The sequence below is a fragment of the Mastigoproctus giganteus genome, chromosome 12 (genome assembly GCF_048544385.1).
Source record: "Mastigoproctus giganteus isolate SK-2022 chromosome 12, ASM4854438v1, whole genome shotgun sequence".
In the NCBI taxonomy this organism is placed as follows: domain Eukaryota; kingdom Metazoa; phylum Arthropoda; class Arachnida; order Uropygi; family Thelyphonidae; genus Mastigoproctus; species Mastigoproctus giganteus.
Genome location: NC_143586.1, coordinates 25,209,828 through 25,224,249, shown reverse-complemented (window position 1 = coordinate 25,224,249; position 14,422 = coordinate 25,209,828). Strand labels below are relative to the sequence as shown.

At 33.6% G+C, this 14,422-nt stretch overlaps 1 protein-coding gene across 1 annotated transcript in view; it reads left to right on the top strand.

The window, feature by feature from the left end:
* Positions 1-744: 744 nt before the first annotated feature.
* LOC150076801 (2-oxoglutarate and iron-dependent oxygenase domain-containing protein 3-like) overlaps positions 745-14,422 on the top strand; it is a 67,378-nt gene continuing 53,700 nt past the window's right edge. Inside the window, exons 1-3 of the mRNA XM_090385646.1 lie at positions 745-972; positions 6,442-6,665; positions 12,778-12,853. Coding sequence (XP_090241772.1) covers positions 899-972; positions 6,442-6,665; positions 12,778-12,853 — 374 coding nt within the window. The 5' untranslated portion in view covers positions 745-898. The remainder of the gene's footprint in view (positions 973-6,441; positions 6,666-12,777; positions 12,854-14,422) is intronic.

Sequence of the window (14,422 nt, the reverse complement as noted above, 5' to 3'; positions counted from 1 at the left end):
AACATATGGAGTCATGCTTACGCCTCCGCAAAACAGGATACTAATGAGCGTGTATACCCTTCCAACGCCGTATTTATAGAAACGGCTGATGCAGTACCTTGGAATTACTGTCTGATGCAATAGAAGCGTTATGTGATGCAATACCTTTTCTTTACGACAAACAAAATTATTGTAATCAAACAATATCTTATACGTTTCACTACAAATTTTACTTTTTTAAAGATGATGCAGTTTTTTGTACGTCACTAGATATGCGGAAATTTGCCATCAATCAGTAGATTGTCGATTGTTGGAATAAATTTCCCTCTCGTGTTGTGGATGTCGATATAGTTTGAAAAAAAAAAAAGTTAAGGAACGACTGGACAAATTATGAGAGGGGTTAAGTGATGTGGGATTTTTTTTTTTTTTTTTTCGGCTTTTGCTGTATGAGCTTGCCTTTCTGTATTATTTCCTAATACAGTACTAATAAAATTTAATGCAAAACTCAAACTAAGTTAATGACTTTTTTTAGAAGTCAGAAGTGCTGCCCTATATCACTGATTAGCGGTGTTTTACTATGAATCATTTTTATAATGCAAGTAGAATCTATTTATCAGTCATCTAATTTTGAAGTGAGAGGGACACCCCTCCTTCTTTCCTGTACATTTCCTTGTCAATTCATACATTTTGATTTTTTCTAAGATTAAATAATTAGATGGCGCTGTGACACTTTTAGGCATAGAAATACATAATATAGATGTTTACTTTAAAATTGTGGTATGCGAATTGGGTGTACTGTTAATATTTATTGTATAATAGTCTGGCATGTGATATTAAACTCTTATAATGGAAATAATAAGATAGCCACTGTTGATATGTGCTAATACAGTGTCCCGATTGCAATATATAAAAGAGCGACATGCCCCCAAGATTAAGGAAAACTGGAGAATCCGATGATTCCTCAGAAACACAGCGGTCCACAGAAATTGAAAAGTTAGTTTTATTCTTGTTTCTCAAAAAATATTGTATATGATACTTTTATTGTTATTTGATGATTAGCCATCTGACATTTTTCTTACCCCGTCCTTCCAATTTCTCTAAACTAGTTACCGCAGGGGGAGTAACCCTTAGAGCGAATCACTGAACTTAACAATACAAGTATAATTTCACTAAGAACGTCATCAGATCTATTCACAACACGCGTAACTACAGGAATGGATGATCGGGGGACGGGTCAGCACCTTGGGGCCGAACGTACTGTTCCACGCATGTGGCAGCTGGTGTGTTGTTTTTGCGGGCTCTCGACACTTCATAAATAAATAAGCAAATAAATAAATAAAATATTGTTTATATCTGCATTAAAGAAATAAAAGGGATTTTAATATTATTGTAACTGCTCTATCGTACCAGTAAAAGGTTAATTTCCTATTTGTATTAACAAGGCTCATGGGGTAAAAAAATTCTCAGCATATTCTGTGCTTATGAACAGAAGACTGTTTTTACAAGGATGGGATATGTTTAAATAGGATGGGAGGTGAAAGAATATTTGCCAATGCTATTGATGCAGTGTTAGGTAGGTTGGTGAATATAGCTTGGGGGAGGAATATAGATTAATAGTTTAATGGCAGTCACAAGCAGAGGTGAATACAAGGTGCAGGGGATTACAAGGCCTACTGGGGGGGGGGGGTTATCATAGGACAAGCAAATATATAGGCCATGTTAGAGTTACTAAGAACAAAAACAGGTTCATATATGTGTGTGTGCCTATTTTTGTTCCTGTAAATATTGTACGCTAATGCTAAGGGTATAGAAAATAAATTTATGAAACTGAAGTAAGTCATCAGTTGCAGACACTGTAGGGATATTGGAAACATGGTGCCACTCAAACCTGGAGGACGAGGAATTTAAATATGGCAAATACAATGTGTACAGGAAGGATATTTTTTAAAAAATTATTATGCATAAGTGGGCCTGCCATGCAGAGGCAACCCTGCTGTGTAGATATACTGATAAAAGCCCAGTCAGTGAAGCGGTGTTTATATCTTTGAATGGTTTTGGTTTGTGTTGATTGACCCATAACTTAGCCCAGGTGTAATCACTTGGTTTCCATTTATAGAAGAGGCAGGCCAGAGTCTACAATCTGTAGCGTGTTCTGAATTGTTACTGTTTAATCTGTGGCTCCCCTTTTCTACATCCCTCTCATTAGTAAGAGGAACACACATCGGTGAAAAAATCCCAAGCTTGATTAAACTGTTCCTTCTCCAACAATGGTTAGCAAAATATATCCAAAGAACATATATACAACCTTAGGTCATACTATGAGAGAGAGAGAGAGAGAGATATTAATGTCCAGTAATGGATTGGCACCTCCTGCTATGCAGGAGTAGCAGTGCATAGCACACGCTTCTTGATTAGACCGGGGTTCGAGCCCGTGACCAAATACGGAGGATGCGGAAAGGTCAGGGAATGACCACCGCATATCCCCGGAGCAATATGGCCTTAGTCGCTAATGCTCCTAAAAACCAAATAACAGTAATGGATCAACATCCTTTCAAAATAAATCCAGCTCATTGAGAGTCCAAGTTCACGAATCCAAGTGTACATCACAATTCCTAGATTCAATTCAAATTGTTGTAACAATCCTATCTATAGATATAAAATTTCATGTTACATCAGAGTTCAATTCCACTGTAAACTCCCATAAATCTTATTCTATGCTCTGTAATCCTATGTCACTTAATCCTATACTTGTCACTTTGTAATCTTATTCTATACTCTGTAATCCTATGTCACTTAATCCTATACTTGTCACTTTGTAATCTTATTCTATACTCTGTAATCCTCTAGCATTGGATTACTCTGTAATCCTATGCCAGAGTCCAGTTCCAAAGAGCAATGCAACTGTAAACTTTGCTAATCCTAATTTATTACAGATCAAAATCCAGATAGCTGTAAAAAATTCTTGTTCTGCATTCTGAGAGCCTGATTATATTAAAGGTCAGTTCCAAATGTGATTTTTCAATCATTACTGTTTGTTGCAAAAATTATGAAATCCTATTTGAGGCAGAGGCCCTCCCTAAAGCTTAGAATGAAGTAGCCATCCAAGTCTACCTCATCTTAATTACATTCCATTCCATTTTAACTTCCATCCTCACTCAAAGTTTTCTTCAATGTATTATTTTGACTATTATTCTTAGCATGTTTAATTGTGCCACATTTGCAAGAAAGTAGCTATTCTATAGAGAAAATAGTTTTTTTAAGCCAAAACCTCAGCATATCATCAATTCAGATGTATTCCAAATTTGGTAAATAGTATTTATCAGCAGGGCTGACAGAGTCCTATAAATCTGATAATTACTGGGATACTGATAATAATTACCAGGATAATTTTCCATTAAGTGCATCTTAGAATCCAAAGAGTGTTTGCACTTTTTATCAGCATGATTAATTCCATCTTTTAGCATATCTAGATATACCCAGATCACCACAATACACGGTCTGTCCTTTTACTATTGGCAGTTTTCTCAGATAGCCTGGACACCTTTTGGACCGCACAGAATGTTTCAAATCAAGCTTATACTCTATAGCTTAACCAGCATATAAATATTTTCTGCTGCCTTTCATGGATGAATGTGATCCTGAAAGAAGCTTTGACCAACCAACCAATTTTTTTCTTGACCCATCTCTGTTATACCTTGAGAATTAAAGCCATGATTCTTGAGCAGATTTGTCATCCTTCATATTTGTGTCCAGCAATTACATCTGTAAGTTTCTTCCATTAGTTCCTTCATATGCTGTCTGGACTAAGGTCATAAATGATAATTTTTTATTTCATACCCCTCCCCCCTTTCTTTGCATTAGGAGTCTAGAGTTGCAAAATACATTATCTGCTTCTCATATCTGAGATTACAATGTTGTTAGAAGATCAGCCTTATGACTACCATCTCTGGCTGGTCCCCAGATGACCTGTAAGGTTTTTTAACCATGTTACTGAATAAGTGAATTGCTATTATTCCATGTAACTTTGAAGTTACAAGAAATCGACTAAATAAGTCTCCAGGCTTATTTGGTCCTGGGATTCATCATCTGTTGGATTTAATTCAAATCATTTCATTGAACTAAGGATCTGAGCAGTTGACTATTGTAGGGAAACCAACCTCTTATCCACCCACATGTACTTCACGGTGAGATGACCATTTTCACTTCATTCTATGTCATCATACCTAAATGTTTACCTGAGTAACAAACCATTGCAGAACATAATAGAGGGCTGCTGTTATCCTGTGATTCAAGCTCTGATTGCGGAGTCATCAAAACTTCTTGTATAGCTGTCTTCTGTTTGCGAGAATTCCTTAACACTATGCAGTGAAAAGTCAGCTTACCACATTTTTACATACATGATCTTTAGCCATTTTGTTTTCTGAATCATAAAGATCATCCTAAAACTGTAATGCTACTTGAGAGATCAGGACCTGGTGCTTTTTTTGCCATCAAGACTGTTCAAAATTATTCTGACATCCTTTTGATGAAAGACCACAACAGGCATTGAATGGAGTGTACTGGGAATGGTAGGAGTGATTTACGAGGATCATCCAATACACACATTATAAGTAGGATGCTGGCAGGTCAGCTTTATCTTTAGTTAGGTGGGAATGATATGGAGTGAGCCAATGAGTGAGATGGCCAAAAGCTTTGGCAAGAGACCAGAATACTTGACTACCATTTGGAAAAGAAGAAGTTTTGTACCCTTAGCCTGTTCAAAATGTAGTTTGGACTGATTAATAACTGCTTTACAATTGTTATGAGCTTTGGGTAGGCAGAAAATGAACCCGGAAATTTGGATGCAAGCCAATTGTGATATGCAGCATTCTTACCACAAACAGCCTTAGTGCAAAGGTCCTTGAGGCAGTCACAGACATTCTATCAGGTATGACGTGTGGCTTTCTACCTAGTAGTCTAAAACACTGATGGAATTGATATTCAGGTGACCCTTGAGCTAAGTGCACCAAATTTCTGCAAAGTCCGGTCCTTGTGCGACCCCTAAATCCTCTGCTTGCCCCTTCACAGTAGTGGAACTGTTAGTAACCCTGGGTATAACCCCCCTTGTTCAAGTCTTCAATACTGCACCTAGTGTACAGGAGGTGACCATCCAGGTGGGTGAAAACCAATGTAAGTAGGGGTTGAGATGTGGTATCCACACTATGCTGCCACTCTGTATTACCAGGCAGTATTAGGTTTGAATGACTCTCATAAACTGGTGGAATACCATCACTTTACTTATTGGAGGCTTGAAGTGGTGGATCCTCTGTTTAGTCTCCAGAGCAAACCTCTGGCATTCCCCCATTTCTTCCATCATGCAATATGATTGATGTCTTTTGAGGTTATGATGGGCATCATGGCGAGATCCAGTCTTCTTTACATTTCAAAGGTACAGCTCTAAAATGGTTTGCAGCCCAGCCACTAGACAGTTCATCGGACTGAACCTATTGTTAACTCTCTAGGAGGCTTCCTGATCAACTATTGTATAATCTCGCAGCCTCTACTCTGCCAGATGATGACTAGAAGAAGTCCAAATAGTGAGTTTGCAGGAGTATTGTTGAAGCCACATTATGTCAATGAGCTGAATATATTCTTGTTGTGTATGCCATATCCAAAAATTTCATTACTTCATGCAACTGGTCCTCCCATTTTTTCTTATTACTGAATACTTCATGAATAGTAAAACTAATAGAACATATTTATCTGCAAAAAATGCTAAACTTCCCCAAAACTTCCATGTTCATCTCAAATGTATGTGGTCACAATTCCAATTTCAATTATGTTTATTTCCACTTACAGTGTGCCAAGCCCCATGTACTTTTCTGACAGAATCCCAATCATAGTTTGATTCAACCACTGCTCATCTCCATTGGCCAAATTATTTGCTGCACGATTCCTTTCACTTTAAAGGTGGTACTTGTGCATATGCCTGCTCTGATTTTTTCCATCAGAGACTTAGTAATTTGGAGTCTCCTGTCTTCGATTTTTTCTGGCTTAAAATCTCTCTGCCCCATTCTGTCAAATTGATCTGTTGCCTCTATCATTCTCCAAACTCTGCTGATCATTTGGAACTCTGATTTTCTCCAGTCCAACTTTCCTAACAATGAGGTAATTTTCCTTGGTGATTTTAATGTATACATTAAAATTAGACATTAAACTTATACAGTAAACTTAAACTTATACAAAAATTTTTAACACTGTTCCACTACCTTTTCATACTCAGGCCATGAACTTTTCAAATGCCCCTTGTATATTTTATTGAGAGGTCTAAATTTTAAAGAAAAAATTCTATGTAAAAGATTGTATGTAATTGTATTGTCATGATTATTAATTTTGATTATGCTTTTAAAAGTTATGTATTTATTAGTTATTTAACTAGATTTTAAATGACAGTTCTTTTCTTTCTTGCTTTTTTTTATTTAGAATAGCAAATAAACAGGAACAACAGCCACCTCAACGCTTAATTGTAACATGGAAAAAAGTGCTCTTGAGAGTTGTTCTCTGTGTAGGAATGATGTTAGCAGTGTATTGGAATTCTAAGAAAGATTCTGCTTTCATATTTGCTGCACAAAAAGATGTAATCAGAGAAAGAACTCATGAAGTTACATGCTCCAAAGATTATGAGAAAGAATTGTCCAAATTTAAAGGTATAAATCTGCTTATTTTGCAGTTCACAGTTTATTGCCAGTTAATTTAAGAAATTACTTATATAAACTTTAAGAATTTATTGAGATTATTCCCCATGTAACGTCACATTTATTTCTTAATTTTTTATCTTTTATGGATTTATGTAATTTTTGAAATTCATATGAATTTCTGTATATTGTAACAAGGAGTTTAGTAAATGTGATTATCCCCTCCCTTTTGTCAGTGTGCTTAAATTTTTCTGGCACCTTTTGTCCTTTTCAACACAATTCTTATTTTTGATATATATATATATATATATATATATATATATATATATATATAATGTTGAATAGAATAACAAGAAAGTGGAAACAAGAAGGCAGAAAAATGGGGAAGTAGTCTAGTGCAGTTAAAGGCAGCAAATGTTAAACCTATGCAGAGCATGGATAATAAAGTTGAATTAAAAAAAAAAAAAAAAAAGAGGGAGATAGAGAGTGATAGAGGGGTTGGAATCGTGTAACAAATATTACATAAAATAAGAGATAGATAATTACAAAATTAATAAAATAATTACAAATTTGACAAAATAAGGATGTTGCTACACAACTTACAAAATCGGTCTCTCATCAGATGTCAACAGCCAGGATTGAAAGCAAAATGGTAACATGTCTTAATTCCTGATGTAAACCACAAGCCAAAGGGTAAAAGGCATAACCATAAATAAAAAGGAGAATAAAATTTTGTTACCGAAATAAATGAAAAGAAATTTTTGTAAATAAAATTAAAAATATGTAATCCTATTAGATATTAAAATTTTTCTAAGATCAAAACACAATTACTATAAATACACAAGCATTTTGTTATTACCCAGGTAGACAAAGCCTCCAATGACTATGCCTTTATATATAAGGCTTTCTATATTGATACATTAAAAAAATATATACATTAAACAAAAATTAGCTTTAAATAAGAAATTAAAACTAAATATTAATAATTTTAAATTTCCCTTTGTTTATTTCATTCGAAATAAACAAAGGAAAATTTCAAAAAACACCTGCCAAATTCATATTTATTACTTTTTGTAAAAATATTTATGTTCACTTTCCTGGCATTACATTAAACCTGTCTTGGGTATTTTACCTAACAACAAAATTATTCTTAATAATTTACCTTTCTTCGAAACATTAAAATCTAATAAATTACAAGATATTCAAATTTTTTGATTTCTATAGTCTCTTTACTAGAATAGATCTGACTAATTTACATACAGTTTTTTTTAGAAAATTTCCATAAATGTAATCATGTTATTAATTGATATCACATTTTGGAACAACTTGATCAACCTTTGTCCTTAATAACTATGTTTTTGATGGTTTTTTCAGGTCTATCACCAGATCTGGGTACTCCCATGGGTAGCCCTGCTTCTTATATTCTTGCAAATTTATATCTCTACTGGTCTGAAATTTCTTGTCCTTAAAATATCCTGTTATTTAGGTATATTGATTTGCGTAATAAATTATCCAAACTTTATTAAGGATTTTGGCGATTTGTATCCTCTTTAACTTTAGAAAAAACTAATTCCTGTAATAACACCACTAATTATTTTAACCTTAATACTATTAGTGTTAATGATCATACCTCAGTTGATGTTTACAATTAAAGGGACAACTTTGAAGTTGTTAATTTTTCCCATTGGTTTGGTTTTCCAATATTTTTAATAGTCTGCTCTAATGTCATTACTTCCCAATGTGTTAGAATTGCTACCATATGTAATGACTACAATATTGCTATTTCCAATCTGAAAAAATTTTTTTCTTAAACTTAGCAATTTTTATCCTTTATCTTATATAAATTATCATTTTCATAATGCTCTTAATATAATCAACCATAATTTTTTTTTTTCCAAAATCCATTAACACTATAGATTTCTCATTAATTTTATTATTTTTTTGTGTGTGGTTTGCATTTTGTATCTCATTGTGATTTTTCACACTTTTTTGACCCCTGTGCTACTGCCAGGTGCTAGTCTAAATTTCCCACTTTTTGGCTTAATTTGTAACTTTTTTTATTTAAAAAAAAAAATTTTTTTTTTTTTCAGATATATGATACTTCCGGTGCCTCCATAGCCAGGTGTGCAAGAGCAGCAGTGCGTAGCACACGCTTCTTGATTAGATTGGGGTTCGAGCCCGTGACCACCAAATATGGAGGATGTGGAAAGGTCAGGGAATGATCACCGCATATCCCAGAGCAATATGGCCTTAGTTGCTAATGCTTCTAAAAACCAAATAACAACAATAACATATATAATACTTCCACACTTCATCCTACTGTATTTGTCCCACATTATATCTGCTTATATCTCACTTTATCACCATATTTCACTTTTTTTTTTTTTTTTACTCTAGGCTTGTACATTATGATAGCATACATTTTAATACTTTATGACTACATTTGGTATGATGTCTCTATGCAATATATGCTTTTTTTTTTTCTAGTTTTTAAAGAAATTGTTATCACTAGGTGCCGCTGTTGTATAAGTTTATATTTGTATTTCATTGGCATGTGTTATTTAGTTTTGGTTTTGTTTTGACCTGTGTACAGTTGTGTTGCCACCTTTTCCTGATATGTTTCTTCAATGTAAGTTATTTTTTCCATTCTTTTACATTTTTTTTAATCTTAGAAATATCTAGATTATGGATTAAAATTTATTTCCAGGTGCCACTGTTATTTAGTTTTATATTCATATTTCCCTTTTTCTTCAAGTTATTGCTTGCATCTTTTCCTCTCTTAAGTTTCTTGCTCTCTTTTAATAGCTTTTAAGGCTGCTTTCTACTGTGTTTTCAGATCTCTTTACTTTTACTTGGATTAGACTAATAAGTATGTTTCTAGAAACTTCTGTTGTTGATTCCAGTTTTTAATTTCTCATCTTGACAGTGTCAGCTGTAAAGTTCACAAGCCATTTTTTAAAAAAACTCTTTTAATCCTTCTAAAACATTTTTGTTTTTTATTTTGTCTACAAAAATTTTATTTTAATTTTCATTTATTTCGGTAATAACAAAATTTTATTCTCATTTTTATTTATGCTTTTTACCCGTGGCTTGTAGTTCACATCAGAAATTAAGACATGTTTCTATTTTGCTTGCAATTCTGGCTGTTGCCACCCGACATGAGGACAGTTTTGTAAGTTGTGTGACAACCTCTTTATTATGTCAAATTTTTAATTATTTTATAAATTTTGTAATTATTTATCTCTCATTTTACACATTTTTGTTACTTTCTGTCATTCTTTCTTTTTTTTTTTTTCACCTTATGTACTGTGTGTAATATATATATATATATATATATATATATATTTTTTTTTTTTTACTGAAGTGTCCAAAGTTCAGTTTTCCATTGTGAAAGAATGGGCTGCGATTTAATTAATTACAGAGATTGAAGGGCAATAAAGCATAAGAATGGAACAGTCCAAATATTTCACCATTGATTATCAAATTTTGAATTGGAAAACATTGCGTATCTTCATTCTGTCATAATAAATGATAAATAATAAATGTTCTTGTTTATACACTGACCAGGTCAGAAGAGTTTACAATCAATCATAAATACAATCATTAATTTTATTTAGCAGGCTTGAACCACAGTTCCACTCAAAGAGTGTGTGTGTGTGCTAATGTACTCTCACTCCTATCAGCTACATAAGGCCTAAAATTGTATTGTTTGTCCCTATTATCTAATATGTAACACACTTAATCCTTGATAAGTGTGGAAGGCGTTAATTAGATAAGAGGGGTATGATAATGAAGTGTGTTACTATATCAGGATTAATGGTAAACCAAAGGGAGAGGGGAGAAGAATAGGAGAAAGAGGGAAAAAAGAAAAAAGAAAGAGGGGAAAAAAGAAAAAGAATACGCATGAAGGAATTCTTTTTTTCTTCATGTGCATATACAGTATGAACCCTAATTGTTATTGCTAATCTGTTGTTTGTTTGTTATTTGGTTTTTAGGAGCATTAGCAACTAAGGAAATATTGCTCTGGGGATATGTGGTGATCATTCCCTGACCTTTCCACATCCTCCGTATTTGGTGGTCACGGGCTCGAACCCCGGTCTAATCAAGAAGCGTGTGCTACGCACTGCTGCTCCTGCTCACCTGGCTACAGAGGCGCCATTGCTCATCTGTAGTATGTGAACAAAATTGCAGGGCTGTGCTACTAGCAAATGACAAAAAATAAATTTTTCATTTGCTTAATGAAAGTTTGATGTGGTGAAAACCTTTCTTTGGCTTCCAGTGCAAAGCTCCAGTATCTTTCCATCTCTTATTGCACAGTATGAGTCAATCATATCTTTTATAGTTATGAGCATTATGGCAAGATCCGGTGTTCCTATTATTTTGAGGGTTTAGCTTTAAAACTGTTTTCACAAGCCACATGCTGGATAGGCCACTGGGCCAAATTTGTTAGTTCAGCTCAGTGGAATGTACCCTGTGAAGCCTCTGGATCATCTAGAAAATATTTCATGTTGCCTGTGAATGGTGGGAATCAGAGTTTATATGTAGGAAACATTGTTGAGGCTACTCTATGTTAAGCAATCAGGTATGCCTTGCTGTGTGTTTGTGTGGCATATGAATTCACCCCCCCCCCCAAGTTTTATCTTTTCTACAGCAGTGCATTATGTGTAGTTAAACTAATGGAACAGATTTATCTGCAAAAAGAACTAAATCTCCCAACAACTTAATTTCAAAAGTATGCATGTTCTTAGTTCTAATCTCAGTGATGTTTATTTCCATCTGAAACATTAAGCAACTAGGGATATGGTGGACTTAGTGTATTTTTTAGTTCTGATTTCAAATGTGCAGCCTGTTTTTTTTTTTTTTTTTTCCCAGCATCATCAGTTCACAAGATATTTGCTATTTTAATTTTCTATACTTAGACACCCTTTTTTGTCACCCTTTTTAGGAACTGGCTGGATATGAGCAGATTTCCAAGCAGAAGGAAAAACACCTTTGGATTAAGAAAGTGAAAAAAAGGTGGCAAAGGACAGGAGTAAGTTCAGAAGCACAGCTTTTGAGAACAAGTGTAGAAATACCAAATAGCAGTAGTTGAATCAACTGATAACTGAGATTCTGTCATAAAAAAGTACATGGGGTTTGGCAGACTACAAGTGGAAATGGACATTGTTGAGATTAGAATTGAGACCATGTATATTTGTGATATGAACTAGGAATTGTTTGGGAGGTTTAGATCTTTTCGTAGATAAGCTTACTCTATTAGTTTGACAATTCATGGTGTATTCAATAGTAAGAAAAAGTGGTGGGGGGTGTATGAAGTAATGAAATTTTTGGGTATGGCATACACATGGTAAGAATATATCCAGATCCTTGACATAACGTGGCCTTGACAATGCCCCCTGCATACACACTACTTGGACTCCCTCCAGTCACTATCTGGCAGAGTAGAGGTAGCAAGATTATATACTAGCTGATCCAGAAGCCTTCTAAAGAGTTACCAATAGGTCTGGTCCTGTGTACTAACTAGCGGCTGGCCTGCGAACACCGTTTTAGAGCTATACCCTCAAAATGTAGGGAAGATTGGATCTCAGCATGATGTTCATCATAACCTCAAAAGTCATCAGTTATACTTAGCTCTGGACACTAAACATGGATTCCACCACTTCAAGCCTCTAATAATGCTTGGATTAATTTCAGTATCATTCAAACTGAATGTAGCTGTCATAATTTTTATTAAAAATATTAAATGTTGAATTATATTGAATAGATTATTCATATTCAGTTTATTCAGTTCTTCAAATTATCTTTTTTTTCCCCCCTCAGGAAAAAACAGTGTTATAAAACACTTAAGACTTTGGATGAATAACTATATAAATTCATCCAAAGTTTTAAGCATTATTCATTTTGTAATTTTTCTACATCCTACAAACATAAAATTAATTTAATATTAGGGAAGATTTTAAAGGTTGCATTTGATGTTAAGCACAATGAAATTTATTTTATAGGAAAACAGATAACAGTGAACGTTTTGTTTTTAATTTAGTTTTCAAATCATAAAAGTACTTGATGTGTAACAAATAAAATTGAGATTTTACTTCTTTTTCATATTTTTTACTTTCAATTTAAGGTTGTGCGCCTCGTGTTTGTGGCAGACTTGTAACAGATACATTGATATCACCACAAGAAAGTGCTCATTTATTGCAGTAAGTATTATTTTATAACCAATATTATTTATGGTTATATAGGGTCTTTATAATTAAAGTACAGCAGTCCCTCGTTATAATGCGGTTCGCTTTATACTGATTCGCTATAATGCTGTTCTTATGTTATAACCCATATCTGACTATACACTGTCAGAAATCACTATAACGCTCTTTTACAGAATGCATTTTTGGCATATTTAATGAAATCGTTTCATTTTATGGAGCTGATAGCTTGAAAATGAATAGCAAAACAGCATTAAAACATTTCCCGCGCTCAGTGAAATTTTCTAGCACGCTAATTTAATTGCAGTAGGTGGCTTGTTACGTAGTTCCAAGATCAACATTTAAAAAAAAATGATCAAGTATATTGCTTGTAATATTTGTGTTATTTGCATTTATCCGAAGTCTAGTCATCACGCATAATGGACAGTTTACTCGAACATTGTATCATAATTAATGCAACCAACGCAGTTACATTTTCGAAGAGTTATTAATGGCGGATAAGAATGAAAAAGCAACAATGTCTGGAGGCAGTATGAAGACTATAAATGTAAGAAAAAGACTGAATTTTAAAATTAAATTAGACGTTTTGAAGCGAATTGATTCTGGTTAGCGACAAGCGGATGTGTTCCATAATTTAGGACTTGCAAGTTTAACTGTAAGAACAATTATAAAAAATAAAGAATTAATTTTAGTAGCAGGAAAGACAGCTGTTCCACTGCAAGCAACTAGGACTAGACCGGCTATTAGGATTGAAATGGAGAGACTTTAATTTTATTGAAGATAATATCCAATGCAGAATTCAGTTAAGTTAAATATTATAAAAAGAGAGAGAGAGAGATTAGCCTATATGATGATCTGAATAAAACTTACCTAAAAAAAAAAAATACGGAACCATTTAAAACTAGTAAGGGCTGGTTGAATAGATTTAAAATCCAGAGAGAAGCCGCAAGTGCAGATCAAAGAGCCAAAACTATCAAAAAAGAACTTGTTAAAATTATTGAAGAGGGGTATTATGTGTCATAATTCTCAACAAATTTTTAACATAGATGAAGCAGGGTTTTTTTTTGAAAACAAATGCCTAAAAAAATTTTCATATTGAAAGAAGAAAAAAACATGCCAGGTTTCAAAGTGGCAAATGATTGGTTGACTTTATTGTTGGGTGGTAATCCTGCAGGGGATTTTAAATTAAAACTCCTTTGTTTACCAGGAGGAGGATCAAAATACAAATCAACACATTTTTCATGATTAAATTCATCAGTTAAATTAAATCAATTAAAATCAATTTAGATCAATTAAATTCATGATTTTAATTGGAATGAATTTTAAGTTTAATTTTGATATGTAAGTAGTTACCACATAATTATATCCGTATGTAATGCAGAATATTTTATATGTACAAATATTTGAATAATAAATATTTTGACCGATATTTGTACATCTTTTCACTACCGTTTATTATTGCTTAGGAAATATCCTATGGCACCGACAGCAACTCACAAATACATATGTTACCTTATGGGAATGCGGCGCTCGCTTAGCGCTCTGTTTTTCCAGAACGAATTATCA